The 13,298-nt window shown below is 35.7% G+C and overlaps 2 protein-coding genes across 2 annotated transcripts; one reads left to right on the top strand and one right to left on the bottom strand.

Moving 5' to 3' along the window:
- The first annotated feature begins 3,817 nt into the window (after nt 1–3,817).
- Nucleotides 3,818–7,585, top strand: LOC109237349. The gene is made up of 4 exons (XM_019403645.1): nt 3,818–4,190; nt 5,088–5,314; nt 5,770–5,877; nt 7,163–7,585. The coding sequence occupies exons 1-4, from the start codon at nt 4,001–4,003 to the stop codon at nt 7,280–7,282; spliced, it is 645 nt and encodes a 214-aa protein (XP_019259190.1). The 5' UTR covers nt 3,818–4,000; the 3' UTR covers nt 7,283–7,585.
- Nucleotides 7,586–8,302: 717 nt separating this feature from the next.
- LOC109237348 (amino acid permease 6-like) lies at nt 8,303–13,034 on the bottom strand. Its single transcript, XM_019403644.1, has 7 exons — nt 12,882–13,034; nt 12,184–12,408; nt 10,310–10,403; nt 10,004–10,218; nt 9,644–9,789; nt 9,321–9,548; nt 8,303–8,984 (listed from the first exon to the last, which is right to left on the bottom strand). The coding sequence occupies exons 1-7, from the start codon at nt 12,964–12,966 to the stop codon at nt 8,559–8,561; spliced, it is 1,419 nt and encodes a 472-aa protein (XP_019259189.1). The 5' UTR covers nt 12,967–13,034; the 3' UTR covers nt 8,303–8,558.
- Nucleotides 13,035–13,298: the final 264 nt, after the last annotated feature.

Raw genomic sequence — 13,298 nt, 5'->3', positions numbered from 1 at the left:
TTTGGGGAGGGTAGTGTGTACGCAGACCTTACCCCTACCCCGAAGGAGTAGAGGGACTATTTCCGAAAGACCCTCGGCTCAAGAAGACAAAAAGACAAAAGGGGACAATATCAGCAACAACACAGAAATAATATGAAAAATAGGAACACCATGCAATCAAGAAGAAAGATACAAAGCAAAAGCGAAATAGTATACCTACCAGACTTAGACTCACAAACTCATGACATAAAGCAAGACTCAACTACCTCCTACCCTACAACTCTAATACTCGACCTCCACGTGTTCCTATCAAGTGCCATGTCCTCGGAAATCTGAAGTCTCGCCATATCCTGTCTAATCACCTCTCCTCAATACTTCTTAGGCCGCCCTCTACCTCTTCTCGTGCCCTCCACAACCAGCCGTTCGCACCTCCTTACCGGAGCATCTGGGCTTCTCCTCTGAACATGCCCGAACCATCTGAGCCTCGCTTCCCGCATTTTATCGTCAATGGGAGCCCCGCACACCTTCTCCCGAAGATCATCATTCCTAATCTTATCCATCATAGTATGCCCGCACATCCACCTCAACATCCTCATTTCTGTTACCTTCATCTTCTGGATATGTGATAAAATTACAATGTCAGACTAATACTTTCTCTCTCCCAATATATGTGAATTTTTTTATTTATCAGGGCTCAATCTAATAAAGAAGGGTGTAGAGGTCGAGGATTAAGGTAGTAGGTTAGTAGGTAATGGCACGTTTCTCTTTGGCATACTGGTAGTATTAAAAATACCCCTATACTTTCTTAGTTCAAAGTTTTCTATTATTTGTTAGTTCTTGATTCGGTTATCTTGTATTTTTTGTTGTTATTATTGCTTTGTTTATCCTTTTAATGATTGCTGGGATTATGCTTTTCTTGAGTCGAGGGTCTATCGAAAACAAGCTCTCCACCTCACAAAAATAAGGGTAAGACTACATACGCACTACTCTCCTCAGCTCCGGTTGTAAAATTTCACTGGTTATATTATTGGTGTTTGTTGGTCAATCTAATCAATTTTCTGACTTAAGACAATAACAACACAAATTAATTCATAGTTTAAAATTTGAACTAAAGATTTTCAGAAATGTCTACGAATTAATGTAGAGAATCAAAACAGCTCTTTTTACTATGATTTTTTTGACCTCACTTTATTAATAGCTTTTGATAGTAGGCTATAATTATGTAGTTTAGCTACCATTTACGTTCCAACTTAGTTGCACTTTATTGATATTAAATGATGACAAATTGCTCTAATTAAGAATTTTTTTTTTACAGGAGCTGTTCCGGGCTATGAGGACATTAAAGAGTGTTTTGGAGTTAATATGGAGCAATGAAGGCCAATCGGAGGTGGGCGCGCGCAAAAGAAGACTGAAGGCAGAAATCTCCTCCAGGTGCGCGGTCGATCAGCGGTCGCGCTCGTCAGGCAGAACAAGGGGAAATATGCGCGGTCCATCCGCGGTTGATCCGCAACCGCGTACGTCTCTCCGAGAATTTTTATTTCAGGGGTAAATTTGTAAGTTCAGAGGCGACTCTCCTTGACCTATATGAAGCCCAGCTCGCCCAAAAAGAGGGTATCTTGGTTTTTGGAAGGATTTTGAAGGCAAGAACATACAAGAGCAAGACAGAAGATTCGGCATAGAGTTTTTACCTTTCTTCCTGTTGTTTTTATCATTGATGATGAATTCTATTGTTATGATTGTGAAAACAATTATGCATAGCTAAACTCCTAATCTAGGGTTTTGATGGAACATACTGGAAGATGATTTTCTTGTTATGTTAATATAGATTTGCCATAGTATTTTCTCTATTTGTTCAACTATATTGTGATTGCTGTTGATTGAAGGGCCCTCAATCGACTGTGCCTATTTAGTATGCATTACTCGGGAGAGAGTGCATATTTAGGTAGCTGTTGAACAACACCACTCCTAACGTATATGCAGGATCAATACGAATGGTTTAAAGGTGAGATTAGGGATAACGAAACCTTGGGTCCAATCTAAATGAGCTGTATTTAAGGCTAGCTAGCGTAATTCGGGAGAATATGTCTATATATTGTTGTAATTACTCGGGAGAGAGTTACGACAGTCAGAGTGCTCATGATCGATAGAGAAGACTTAGGCAAATTTATAGCAAACGTAGCGGAAAGGACCGACAATAGATGAAATCAGAACCTTAGATCATTCCAATTCTTGTCTACAACCCGTTCGTAGTTAGTTTTTAATTATTGCATTTACATTACGTAATCTTTAGTTAGTAAACATCCAATCTATTACTCAAATATTTCCGAAGATTGAATACGTGAATTTGTGTAAGTCCGATAGTTGTGATTGATAGGTTAATTCCTTGTGGAATTCGACTCCGGACTTGTTAACCGGAATATATTTGCAGCGACCGCTTTATAAAAAAATTACATTTAGAGTAATTTTATGTAAATATTGCACCTCTTATATTTCAAAGTCCGGCATTCTTATTCAAAAAAATAGGGCGTGAAATTTTTACCACAAAATAGTGAATAAATATCTTCAAAATTATTTGAAATACTATTAAAAGAAAAAAAGGAATATAAGAAAGAACTAGGAGTGTCTATGGTTCTGTTCGGCCGGTTATTTTATAAATTTTGTACCATACCAATTTTTCGATTATTCTATTATGTATAATAAAAATTAGATTTTTCGAAACCATCCCAATCATGTCGGTTTGTCTTCAAAAGTGGTACGGTTCGATTAATTTTCGATATTTTTTTAATGTCATATAAAATTCACTATTAGATGTAGAATGCAATAAAACATATACTTGTATAGGACTTGGCAAAACTCTCTAAACACTTTTACTATTTAAAGAGTGATAAATTAAGAAAAGGTGAAAGATATATATATTCAAAAAGATAAATCTAAATCATATGAAAGGAAACATATTCAACATATTGTAGTTTGCAACTCATAATCGCTAGAATACTTTAATCTTACTAGTGACTGTGCTGGAAATAATTTAGTTTCAATAGGAGTAGCATAATAGGTTTGGGAATTAGGATTTTGAGTTTAAATTACTTGTGGCTTGTAACTGTTTCATAATTCCAACGCCCAAGGAAAAATTTAATTTTTTATTATTTTTAAACTTAATGTGTAGATATAATCCAATAAGTTCTCCGGGTGAAAAAACATTAGACATTCCATCTTCTGAAACCAAACACTTTTGATGACCTGATCAATTCGATCAGGCACTCGCCATCTATTTTCATTGTTCAAATCTTTCTGCAGTATTGGGCTTTGGCGGCATTTATCATGCACTTCTGGGACCTGAGACACTTGAAGAATCTTGATAGATTGCCAAAGAGGAGCAATCATCCACTTTGGAGGAACGAATCTGCCTCATAGGATGGCGTCTGTCTCCATGAATCTAGGAACTTTTGCTTGCATTGTATTATTTGGTCTACGTATCGGAAATGATAACATTCGATTTTTCACATGTAGATTTATTTTGTACGGTTCGTAGTTTTTTGGTTTATTTTTGTAAAATAAAAAATCTACCCTAATTATCGGTACGGTTATAGATTTATGTAAAAACCTATGGTTTTATTTAAAAAACCTAAAAATCGGTTCGATTCGGTTCGATTTGATCAATTTAGTCGGTTTTTAAATATTCATTGGCACGCCTAGAAATAACATGACAACAATTTTTGGAGACTTTTGCAAGAAAAGAAAAGCTGGTTGGTTGGTTAGGTGCAGCGTAAGTAATTTATCTAGGATGGCGACACAGATGATAATTGCTCAGCTCTAGTTATATTATGGCTACAAAATTGCCAACACATTGCTGAAAAATTCCAAGGTACACCTCACAGGTTGAGTGACAAACAGTAATCCTCTGCCGCCGTTTAACTAATGAAGTGAAGCTTCTTGAATTCTAGCTTCTACTACAGCTAAAGTTTCTGTAATGGAATTTTAATATTTTAATTTCATTTGGAGGAAATTTGATTAACTAAAAATGGCATCTTTCCAGTTATTGAAGTCTCCATTCTCATTTTCTCAATCCAATCCTGATTTTAGCACCATGGTCCGAAGGAGGTTTCTGCGTGTGAGGTTTCAGAGGAAAAATCCAATCTTGAATACATTTGCTGATACAAAGTTTAGGGTTTGGTGTAGAGTTCAAGACAGTGGAAACCAGAGTAGTAATGGTAATCTCTAACTCGGCATTTGTTTCCAAAAGCCTCTTTTTTTTTGTGATCAGGAGACGCCTTGTTTTTTAAGTGGTATTGGATATGATAACTTTTGTGTTTGTGTGTGTGTGTGTGTAACATGATGCCGTTTCTAGCATATTCTTGCTGCTCCAGTTCCATTTTTCCCACTAATTCTTGGGGATATTGGGTTTGATGAAAATTGAGAGGTTAATTATTAGTGGCTAGATTAGAAACCAAGTTGTCATAGTTAAAGTGAAGTACATCAGTTAATTGATTGCAAAAAGGAGATTTGCCTCTCTTTATGAGGTTCAATGGATTGATTGTCCCGGCCGTGAGAATTAAGAGAAAACAGAAGTATTTGAAGTATTTCAGGAAAAGAACATGAGTGTGATGTGACCAGGAGATCACGGGTTCAACCCGAGGAAACAGCCTCTTGCAGAAATGCAGGGTAAGGCTGCGTACAATGGACCTTTGTAGTCCGGCCATTTCCCGGACCCCGCACATAGCGGGACCTTAGTGCACCGGCTGCCCTTTTAGGGAAAGCGTTAACAGAGAATTAAATATTGGAAGGGCCGCTATTAGGTGGCTTATCTTCCGTTGATCTATTCCATAAGAGTTGAACAATTCAGCTTGTGCTGGGAAACTCCTACATATCTTATGGTTGAATCCCTTAAAAATGCATTCAAATACAAAAGTCAAGTCTTTGAAAGTTTGCAGCAACTCTGGCATAAATTTCTGAATTTTATTGGTTGTGGTTGAATGGATTGACTTGCCTAATGAACATAGCCAATCGCTCAACTACCGTGACGCCTCCATTTTGTGTTGTAGCTTTTACTTGAATATACTCTTGATTTATTTAAGAAGAATCTCAACTCCAGTGTTGGTTCTTCATAGGTGAAGAGCCTCCAGAGTCATTGTTTATGAAAGAGTTGAGAAGACGTGGCATGGCTCCAACTTCATTGCTTGAGGAGACAAACACAAACCTTAAAGAAGACGAGGAGACAATATCTAGGGAAGAAGATGGAGGATTTTATCGGAGAAATGCGCTGTCAACAGATTCTGGAAGAAATTTGACTAATCAAAGAGAGCAGTCTATGGCACTGAATAGTGAAGGCCTTGAGGTCGGCAGAATTCCTCCTCCTTATACATTATATGAATTTAGTTCCACATGATCAATAATGTCGTGCATTGTTAGTATGCATTCTCATTGGTTCTTGACCTGATAACATTGAGTTTCTCCCTTCACCTTGAATTTTTTGTCGCATTGTTGACTTGATATATTTTGAAGAATAAAATAGAGGAAAAATTTATTTAAGAAGTATGACTTACCAAGAAGGAAAAGTAGAGCCTTGCCATTTTGGGACAGGAGTTGCAGTAATCAACTTTACAGAAAACAATCATATGAAAGATGTGCAATGAGTTATTAACTATATTGTTTTATACATTTTAATGAGTTGACATAATTTATGTTGTAAATGGGGTTATAACTAATGATCAGACATCTTTATTTGTTTGTTGTGTAGGGTTTGATTCCACGGGCAAAACTGTTGCTTATCTTTATTTGTTTGTTGTGTAGGGTTTGATTCCACGGGCAAAACTGTTGCTTACTCTTGGGGGAACATTTTTTTTGGCATTTTGGCCGTTGATCCTCGCAACTATTGCATCCTTCTCTGCTGTTTACCTGGTAATTAATTTCGGTGATCTTTGGCGTGCATGTTTCTGATGTCTTTATTTTAAAGAGGCTACTGCAATTAGTTAACTTGTGTATTTTATCTTTCTGCTATACCAAGGTTTTTGGGCTGCTTATCTATATTCTGGCATGACTTTCAAAAATCACCGAAGAAGAAGAAAATCAGATGTTTGTTCTTGTATGATACTTGTTTAGTTGTTCATCTGCCCCTTTTTTGGGATGAAGTAAGGCTTTTATTGACGATCCACAAGATGCAAAAGCACAAAGTTACAAAAGTATAAGGCTCTCAACAAAAATAAAGAGAACCAACAGAATCTATTAGCTGATTTACATCTTTAACATAATTCAGTTTTGTCCAACAAAAAAAGATTTGTTTAACATCTATACTTCAGCCGGGTAATGTGCAAACTGCAAAGCCTTTCCATAGAAGCATCTGTAGTTTCTTTCTTTCCATAGCATCTAAAACACCAGCAGGGGTCATTTTTTCCATATGCTCCTAACTGTTTTTTTCACTTTCCACAACCCCCAAATGGTAGAAGCTGTCTTTACGGAGTATGATGTCACCGAATGAATACCAAAAATAGTGAGGATGTGTCATCCTGACAACTGTGCAGTTAAGAAATAACTGGTTGACATCCTCTACTTCAGTCTTGCACATATTGTGAAGGGGCTATTTAGTTAGGGGTAATTTGGGGGATGGGCTTTACCTCATCAGAAAATAAATAAACTTATCTAATAGTTGTGAAACATTGCATGATTGCTTTGAGGTATTATGATGATTCTGAGTAGGAAAAAATTAGAGATGATGAGTTAAAGCGCAAAAAATAAAAAAGAAAGACGAGCTATAGCAAAAATATCTAGCAAAATGTGGCCAAACAAATCTAATAGATCACATTCTCATTGACTGCAATGTCAAACTATGTTATGAGTATCTGTTAATCTGAATTGCTACACATATATTGTAAAAGTTGGGGATCACAAATGGCATGATTTGGACCTCCAAGAAAGCAGGGGAAAAAGCAATTATACCTTACGTGTATTGGACCTCAAGAAAGCAGGGGAAAAAGCAATTATACCTAAAAAGAATTCAAAAAAAGAAACTAAAAAGGTGCATGAGTTGAACATACCTCACGTGTTATTTGGTTTTGTGGAGGTTAGATTTGAAGCGTGTTTGACCCTATTAATTCACATTTCTTATGCTTTTGGATGTATTATGATCAGCTGCTAGTTTGATTTTTGTTCCTGATTTACCATTGACTGCTTCCTTCTCTTTCGGCAGTATTTTGGACCTCAATTTGTCCACGATGCAAGCAACAGACTTGGTCCACCACCATATATTGATCCTTATGTACTACTCGAAGAAGAGAGGATATCACAGACAGCTCCACCTCTAAATTGAGTAGCTGCTTGTTTCATGAAGTTAGACCGTTCAAGTGTTAAGTAAAGGTTTCCATTGCTTATCCTCGGTATATTTACCTTATCATTTTCTGGTTGGACACTACCGTGATAGCTAGAAGATAATCATGTTGACTGAGAAATCTTATTTCTATGACTGTAAAATTTGTAAAAAATGTGAACGAGATAAGATTTCCTATTCCGAAGCACATACTGTATATTCTGTATATTGATCCCTTTGATGGGAAGTCTCCAGTAATTCTTTAGAAGTCGAGCTTGATATGATAGCCCACGAGTTAGACGAGTATGAAAGTCTCAGTTGCTGTTAATTTTCCCTTCGCAGAATTCGACCTTGAAATATATCTCACCAGTCTGACATAAAGTTTTCTAGTTTCAAGCTGACAACATAGTAGTAAAGAGTGAATATTAATGATGTTATTCTGCGTTCGTCGTACAATTTGTGAAACATCACTTGGTTCAATGATATGAGTGATTCTATGTACTTGATGGCACTTGAAATTGTAATGCCATAGTTATAGTATTGAATGTCAAAACTTCATTCTGAAATAGGTTTCAAATCAATTTATCAATTGAAGGTATTCATCACAGTCCTAAAATACTACTCCCTCCGTTTCAATTTATGTGAATATATTTCCTTTTTAGTCCGTGCCAAAAAGAATGCCCCTTTCCCTATTTGGAAGTAATTTACCTTTATGCAATGATTTATAGCCACACAAAATATATGTGCCTCATTTTACACAAGTTCAAAAGTCTTCGCTCTTTTCTTAAACTTTGTGCCAAGTCAAGTGGGTTCACATAAATTGAAACGGAGGGAGTACTTTTCTCATCCCAATTGGACGATACTAAAACAGAAAAGTTTGAACAGATTATAAAGTGTTTAGGGAAATGTTTAAAAGGGAGATAATTTGTTTGTAAATGGTCAAATTAAGTTCATAATAATATAATAGTCCTAGTAGTTATTGGGCAGAGTGGAGTTGAAACCCATGCATATACACATATAATATCTGTGTGCAAGAAAGTATGATCTCATATCATTGGATCCAATTGAAACCTATTGCAATTAGCAACATAGTAATAACTGTATGAAAACTATTGCAATTTTGTAAACCAAAGCTAGGAATAAGTTTTACAACATAGTGCAAATGTGTATGCCTTTAATAAGTAAGGGCCTGCATGTCACTAAATAAAAGAAAAGGAAGGTTGAAAGATGGAGGTTTTTTCTTCCTTCCTTATTCTATACAACATTAGCCACAGGAACTTCAAGACTCAGATTTGAAGAGCTGGAATTTCTGAAGAGACTTGATAAGGCCTTGAACAGATCCAGCAGCAGCAAGGAGTGAGATAATCAAGCAAACAAGACTCAATATCTTCAACCAAATCCAGGTAAATGAATATTTAGGAATCCTGGCTTGTGCAATGTACATCTGAATTGGGAAATAGACAGTGAGTGGCCAAAATGAGGCTGCTCCCAGAAGCCCGACGAAATCGTTGAAGAATGGAAATAGCATGGCTAATATGGTTGTGAATATCACATATGCAGTTCTCCACACCAGCCTGTAAAAACTGAAAGGGAACAGCCCCAAAGGTGAAAGGTTAATCATGTATTCTCTTGTTATGAATTTACTTTCTGGCCATTTCTGTTTGCTCCAACCTTCTACAAATGCAAATATTGGTTGACAGAACACCTGCAAACATATTGTCAAACTGAGCTTGACATTGGATTTAAGCTTTTCTGTAATGAGAAACACTAGACGTGTCACGTCTGCACCAAGGGTACGGCCTAGCGGTCAATGAAGTGGGACAGAAACCATGGGAGACCAGGGTTCAAATCTCAGCAGAATCAAAATATAGTAGGTGATTTATTCCATCTGCCTAAGGACTCCTCTTTCCGAGCTCATCACTTCAGTACATTGACAAACACATTCCTAGTCACCGGGCTAGATTTACCCGGTATCTGTGCTGGTAGAAAAAAAGATAAGAAAAGAAGAACTACAAGACGTGTTTGTTATGATTGATGTTACCTGGTAAGCTCCAACAAGATGAACGACAATGCAGACATTAGCGAAATCAACAAGCCAGAAAGGTTCATAGAAACCGAATCCTGTTAAAAAGTTTCCAGGAGCTTTGTTTCCAAATGCAGCATAGCCAATAAGTCCACAGAGCATGTAAAATATTGTTGACACAGAGATACCAATACAGCTAGCTCTTTTCATGTACTGATTCTCTCTTGGATGGGATTTCAGTGTGTCCTGTTGAGTCATTTGACAAAACATCATTAAGTAGCCAGAAAAAAAGATTAGAAAACTGATCTTAGCTAGTGATTGTTAAAAGAAAGATGCTTTGCCTGAATTTCAATAAGAACAGTAGAGAAAGCATAGGCAAAGGCTATATCTCCAAGAGCAGAGAAGGTGTTCCACATCTTGTCTGTGCCTGACAATTCCTTTCCAATTCTTGTTCCTGTTAAGCTTGTGTTTCCATTTACTCCATCATCTTCCATGTCAAAATTAAAAAAACATTTGTAAACCATCAAGAGAAAAACGAAAAAAATAAAGGCTTTAGCTTTTATACAGTAACACAGTAAAATCTTTTTACATTATGAGATCACCTTTTACAGCAGGTTGATTGTGTAAAAAAAATTATGCTGTCAGTGAATAGAATATAAAACTTAAAAATAAGAATAGAACATGTTGGGAATGATACTAACTTGCAATCTTGGCAATAGAGAGACCAAGTCCAATGAAAGAGTAAGCAAAGGACATAACAGCAGCAATGAGGGAGAGAAATGAAAGCTTGTGAAAATTTGGGATTTGGCTTAGAATAATTTGGAAAATCCCAAATATAATTATGAAGGGATTGTTTGACTCATGACAACCAGCAGCATGACCATGCTTATGAAAGCAATTGGATCTTTTAATTGCCCTGAAAGAAAAACATAGAATTAATCATGAAAGATTATGATTGTGTTACAAAACAAATTAAGCCTTAAAATGTACTATACAAAAATTCTTACACCATGCTGATGGATGTAGTGATTGCATATCCAATGGTTATGCCAACAAGATTACTATATTGAGCTATTCCACATAGCTGTACTTTCATTCCTCCTGCATACATAGAAAATAATACGGCAAAGTAAATATTTTTAGAGATTTGTGAATCTGATTCTCGTTTATACAGTGCAAAATCTCTAATAAGGGGTGTTTGAACTACTTCTTTAAGAAAAAGAAAAAATTAATATCTTCTTAGTCTAAGTGCAGCTAAGTGGTAGCACTCAATTTGTAGCGTTGGCCAGGGGCGTATCTGTGTCGGAGCATAGGGCGCATGAACCCATGCTTATTATTAAAATTATTTAAATATAGACGTGTACACCCAAGCTCAAAGAGTCCTATGGTTCAATAATTATTGACACATATTTACGAGTGAAGTTAGATGTGCATGTCTAGTGTCCCTCTTGCATTTTAATTAAGTATATTTTTCTTTTTTCCTTTTCTTTTACTATTGGTTCATTCATTCCACATTCTCAAATCTAACACGTTGAATTCCTTGATTTCCCTTTGTCATCACAAAATTTTATATAAGTAAAACTAATAGCAGTGGATGATGTAGCATGGTTCAATGATCTTAGTATTTTTTATATGGAGTATAGCTACATATGTTATAAATCACTAAAATTATAAGAAAAAAAATTAATTTTAACCTATAATTTCTAAATGGTAATGGATTCATGAAAGAATTTTTAAAGGTTGAACCCATTAAATATAAATTTTAAATTCATCTTTTTACAATAGTGCACACAATCCTGGATCCTGATGTTGACAATGTATTTTCATGATCATCGACACTTCTGCTTAGTTATACATGTATTTTAGTATGTATGTTTACATGCCATTTTTTATCATGAAATACCCAACTATTTAGAGTGCATTTATTCTACTTATATGAACTCGGGTGTCATTATTCATAGACTCTTAAAACATTTTATGTCCTCCTCCATGTTAAGATTTGTCCCTTGTCGATCCAAATTTTCTTTAAAAAAAAATAGAAAAGGACAATAACTCATGTTGAGAAATGGTTAAAATTGTAGTCAAAAGCAGAGAATGGGGCGGCAAAGTCTAGGCAGAAACATAACGAAAGAAGATATATAAGTGAATCATTAATGAAATCCTTATCTCCAACAATGGCTTTATGCAAAGAATACTCAATTGTCATTAATGACCACAACCAACAACCCTTCTCTTTTTTGTTGTCATGGGAAATTGACGTGCCAGATTTTTGGTCTAAAAGGATTAATGTGGCATATATTTTTTTTAATTATGGTCTAAAACATATTTTTATATTTTAAAACTATTTAATTTTGTTATTTTCATTTTATCTTGAATGAAATAACTTATTAGGATCCACATTGTGGCTCAAGTTTTATTTTGTTTCTTAGCCCCATGTCTTGTCATTGGTTAAACGTCGTCACATAAAATCACAAAAATGAGTGTTATTTTTCTCTCTTTTGTTTTTTAACACTTCAAAATTGTTAGATTTTGCGCATCTATGACCATTGACCAAAGATGCATTTCAAAGACAATGTCAAATATTCCCGTTGACCATTATCACTTAACTAAAAAAGTATCTAAACTAGATTGTTTAAGCCGTTACGAATCTAACTTAAGAAGTATCTCAAGTGAAATCATTAATTATTTACTCAAAAACATGTATAATAAACTCTTACCTCGAGAAACATGCATCTGAAAGATAAATGTCACATTGATCTCAGCACGTAATTAAAATAAATACATTCAACATAACACGATGCGTTGGAAAGGAAAACAACACAATCCGTAATTCCGCAATTATGTAAATATTTTTTATACTGTCAGTACATAGAATTCATACCGAGATGGGCACGAACAGCATCCATATAGGTGTAGTTGCGAGAGCCATCAGGGGCGCGATAACAGTCAGCAAGAAGGAGAGAAGTGAACCAAGTTATGACTGAGAAAGCAACGAGAGCAACTGGTCCTGCTATCCATCCCAACTGTGCTGTAGCCCATGCCAAAGATAACACTCCTGATCCTATCACCGCTGTTATGATATGTGCACTTGTAGTCAACACCGTTCCTGTAATTTCACCAAATTAATTAATTATAATCACTTTGCTTTTTGCCTAGTTAATTCCCATTTCTTTGGTTTTTTTGAAACAATCTTCAGCTACATCCTTTTAGTTACTTTTTCTATCTCCTTGTCCTTTTTTCTCTTTTATGTGTTTGAAGATTCTTCTTGTCGCCTCCTGAGTGAATTTCGCAACATTTTTCATAAATGCATGTGAAAAAGATGATCTGAGAAAAGAAAAAGTTTCTTTTTTATGGATTTGTATGATAAAATCTGACTTATAGAAATTTCAAGATTTTCTAAGAATGCATGTATACGAAGAGACAAGAGGGATTGCTCACATAGTGAGTAGCATCCCCATCTACGATACCAGGCCGGTTATGAGTTTGAGTCACCAAAGGAGCAATAGTTCGAACAAAGGAGAAGAAAGGGGAAATCAAAGGGAAGGGAGAAATTAAAAAAAAAAGTGAAGGGATACAAACCAGTTCGTTTGGGGCGACCATCATCATCAAACTTGGAAGTATCATCAAATCCTCCTCCCATAGAAACACTTAAACTCCTCTCCATTTCTACTCTCTTCACTCTCTCTCTCTTTTCTTTCTTTAAATGCTGAAACTGGTCACATAAAGAGAAAATGGCAGTCCTATATGTCTTATTTATATACACTGGACAACCAACACACTAAAAGATTCTAAAAGGGACTTGGATTTTTAAGTGATGTAATAAGTGGATCTGTGACGCGAGGCTTCATTTTCAAGTTTTTTATTTTATTTGTTTATTTACTAAGTTTGTAGTAAATGTGACCGCTAACTCCGGTTGAATTCAATACACCTTTTACTATTTTTTTACTTTGCGTAGAATTCACAATCTATCAAGGGTCTGTTTGGAAAGCTACCAGG

The sequence above is a fragment of the Nicotiana attenuata genome, unplaced genomic scaffold (assembly GCF_001879085.1).
Source record: "Nicotiana attenuata strain UT unplaced genomic scaffold, NIATTr2, whole genome shotgun sequence".
In the NCBI taxonomy this organism is placed as follows: Eukaryota; Viridiplantae; Streptophyta; class Magnoliopsida; order Solanales; family Solanaceae; genus Nicotiana; species Nicotiana attenuata.
Note: the sequence above shows the minus strand (reverse complement) of the source record. Positions and strands in the feature narration are given on the sequence as shown.

What these genes read in the sequence shown, in the direction of transcription:
- LOC109237348 (XM_019403644.1), bottom strand. Translation starts at nt 12,966, where the DNA reads ATGGAGAGGAGTTTAAGTGTTTCTATGGGAGGAGGATTTGATGATACT. An exon ending in TGGTCGCCCCAAACGAACTG is followed by an intron (nt 12,409 to 12,881) that starts GTTTGTATCCCT and finishes GTGAAATTACAG; the next exon opens with GAACGGTGTTGACTACAAGT. An exon ending in CTGTTCTTATTGAAATTCAG is followed by an intron (nt 9,549 to 9,643) that starts GCAAAGCATCTT and finishes ATGACTCAACAG; the next exon opens with GACACACTGAAATCCCATCC.
- LOC109237349 (XM_019403645.1), top strand. Translation starts at nt 4,001, where the DNA reads ATGGCATCTTTCCAGTTATTGAAGTCTCCATTCTCATTTTCTCAATCC. An exon ending in TGGAAACCAGAGTAGTAATG is followed by an intron (nt 4,191 to 5,087) that starts GTAATCTCTAAC and finishes GGTTCTTCATAG; the next exon opens with GTGAAGAGCCTCCAGAGTCA. An exon ending in CCTTCTCTGCTGTTTACCTG is followed by an intron (nt 5,878 to 7,162) that starts GTAATTAATTTC and finishes CTCTTTCGGCAG; the next exon opens with TATTTTGGACCTCAATTTGT.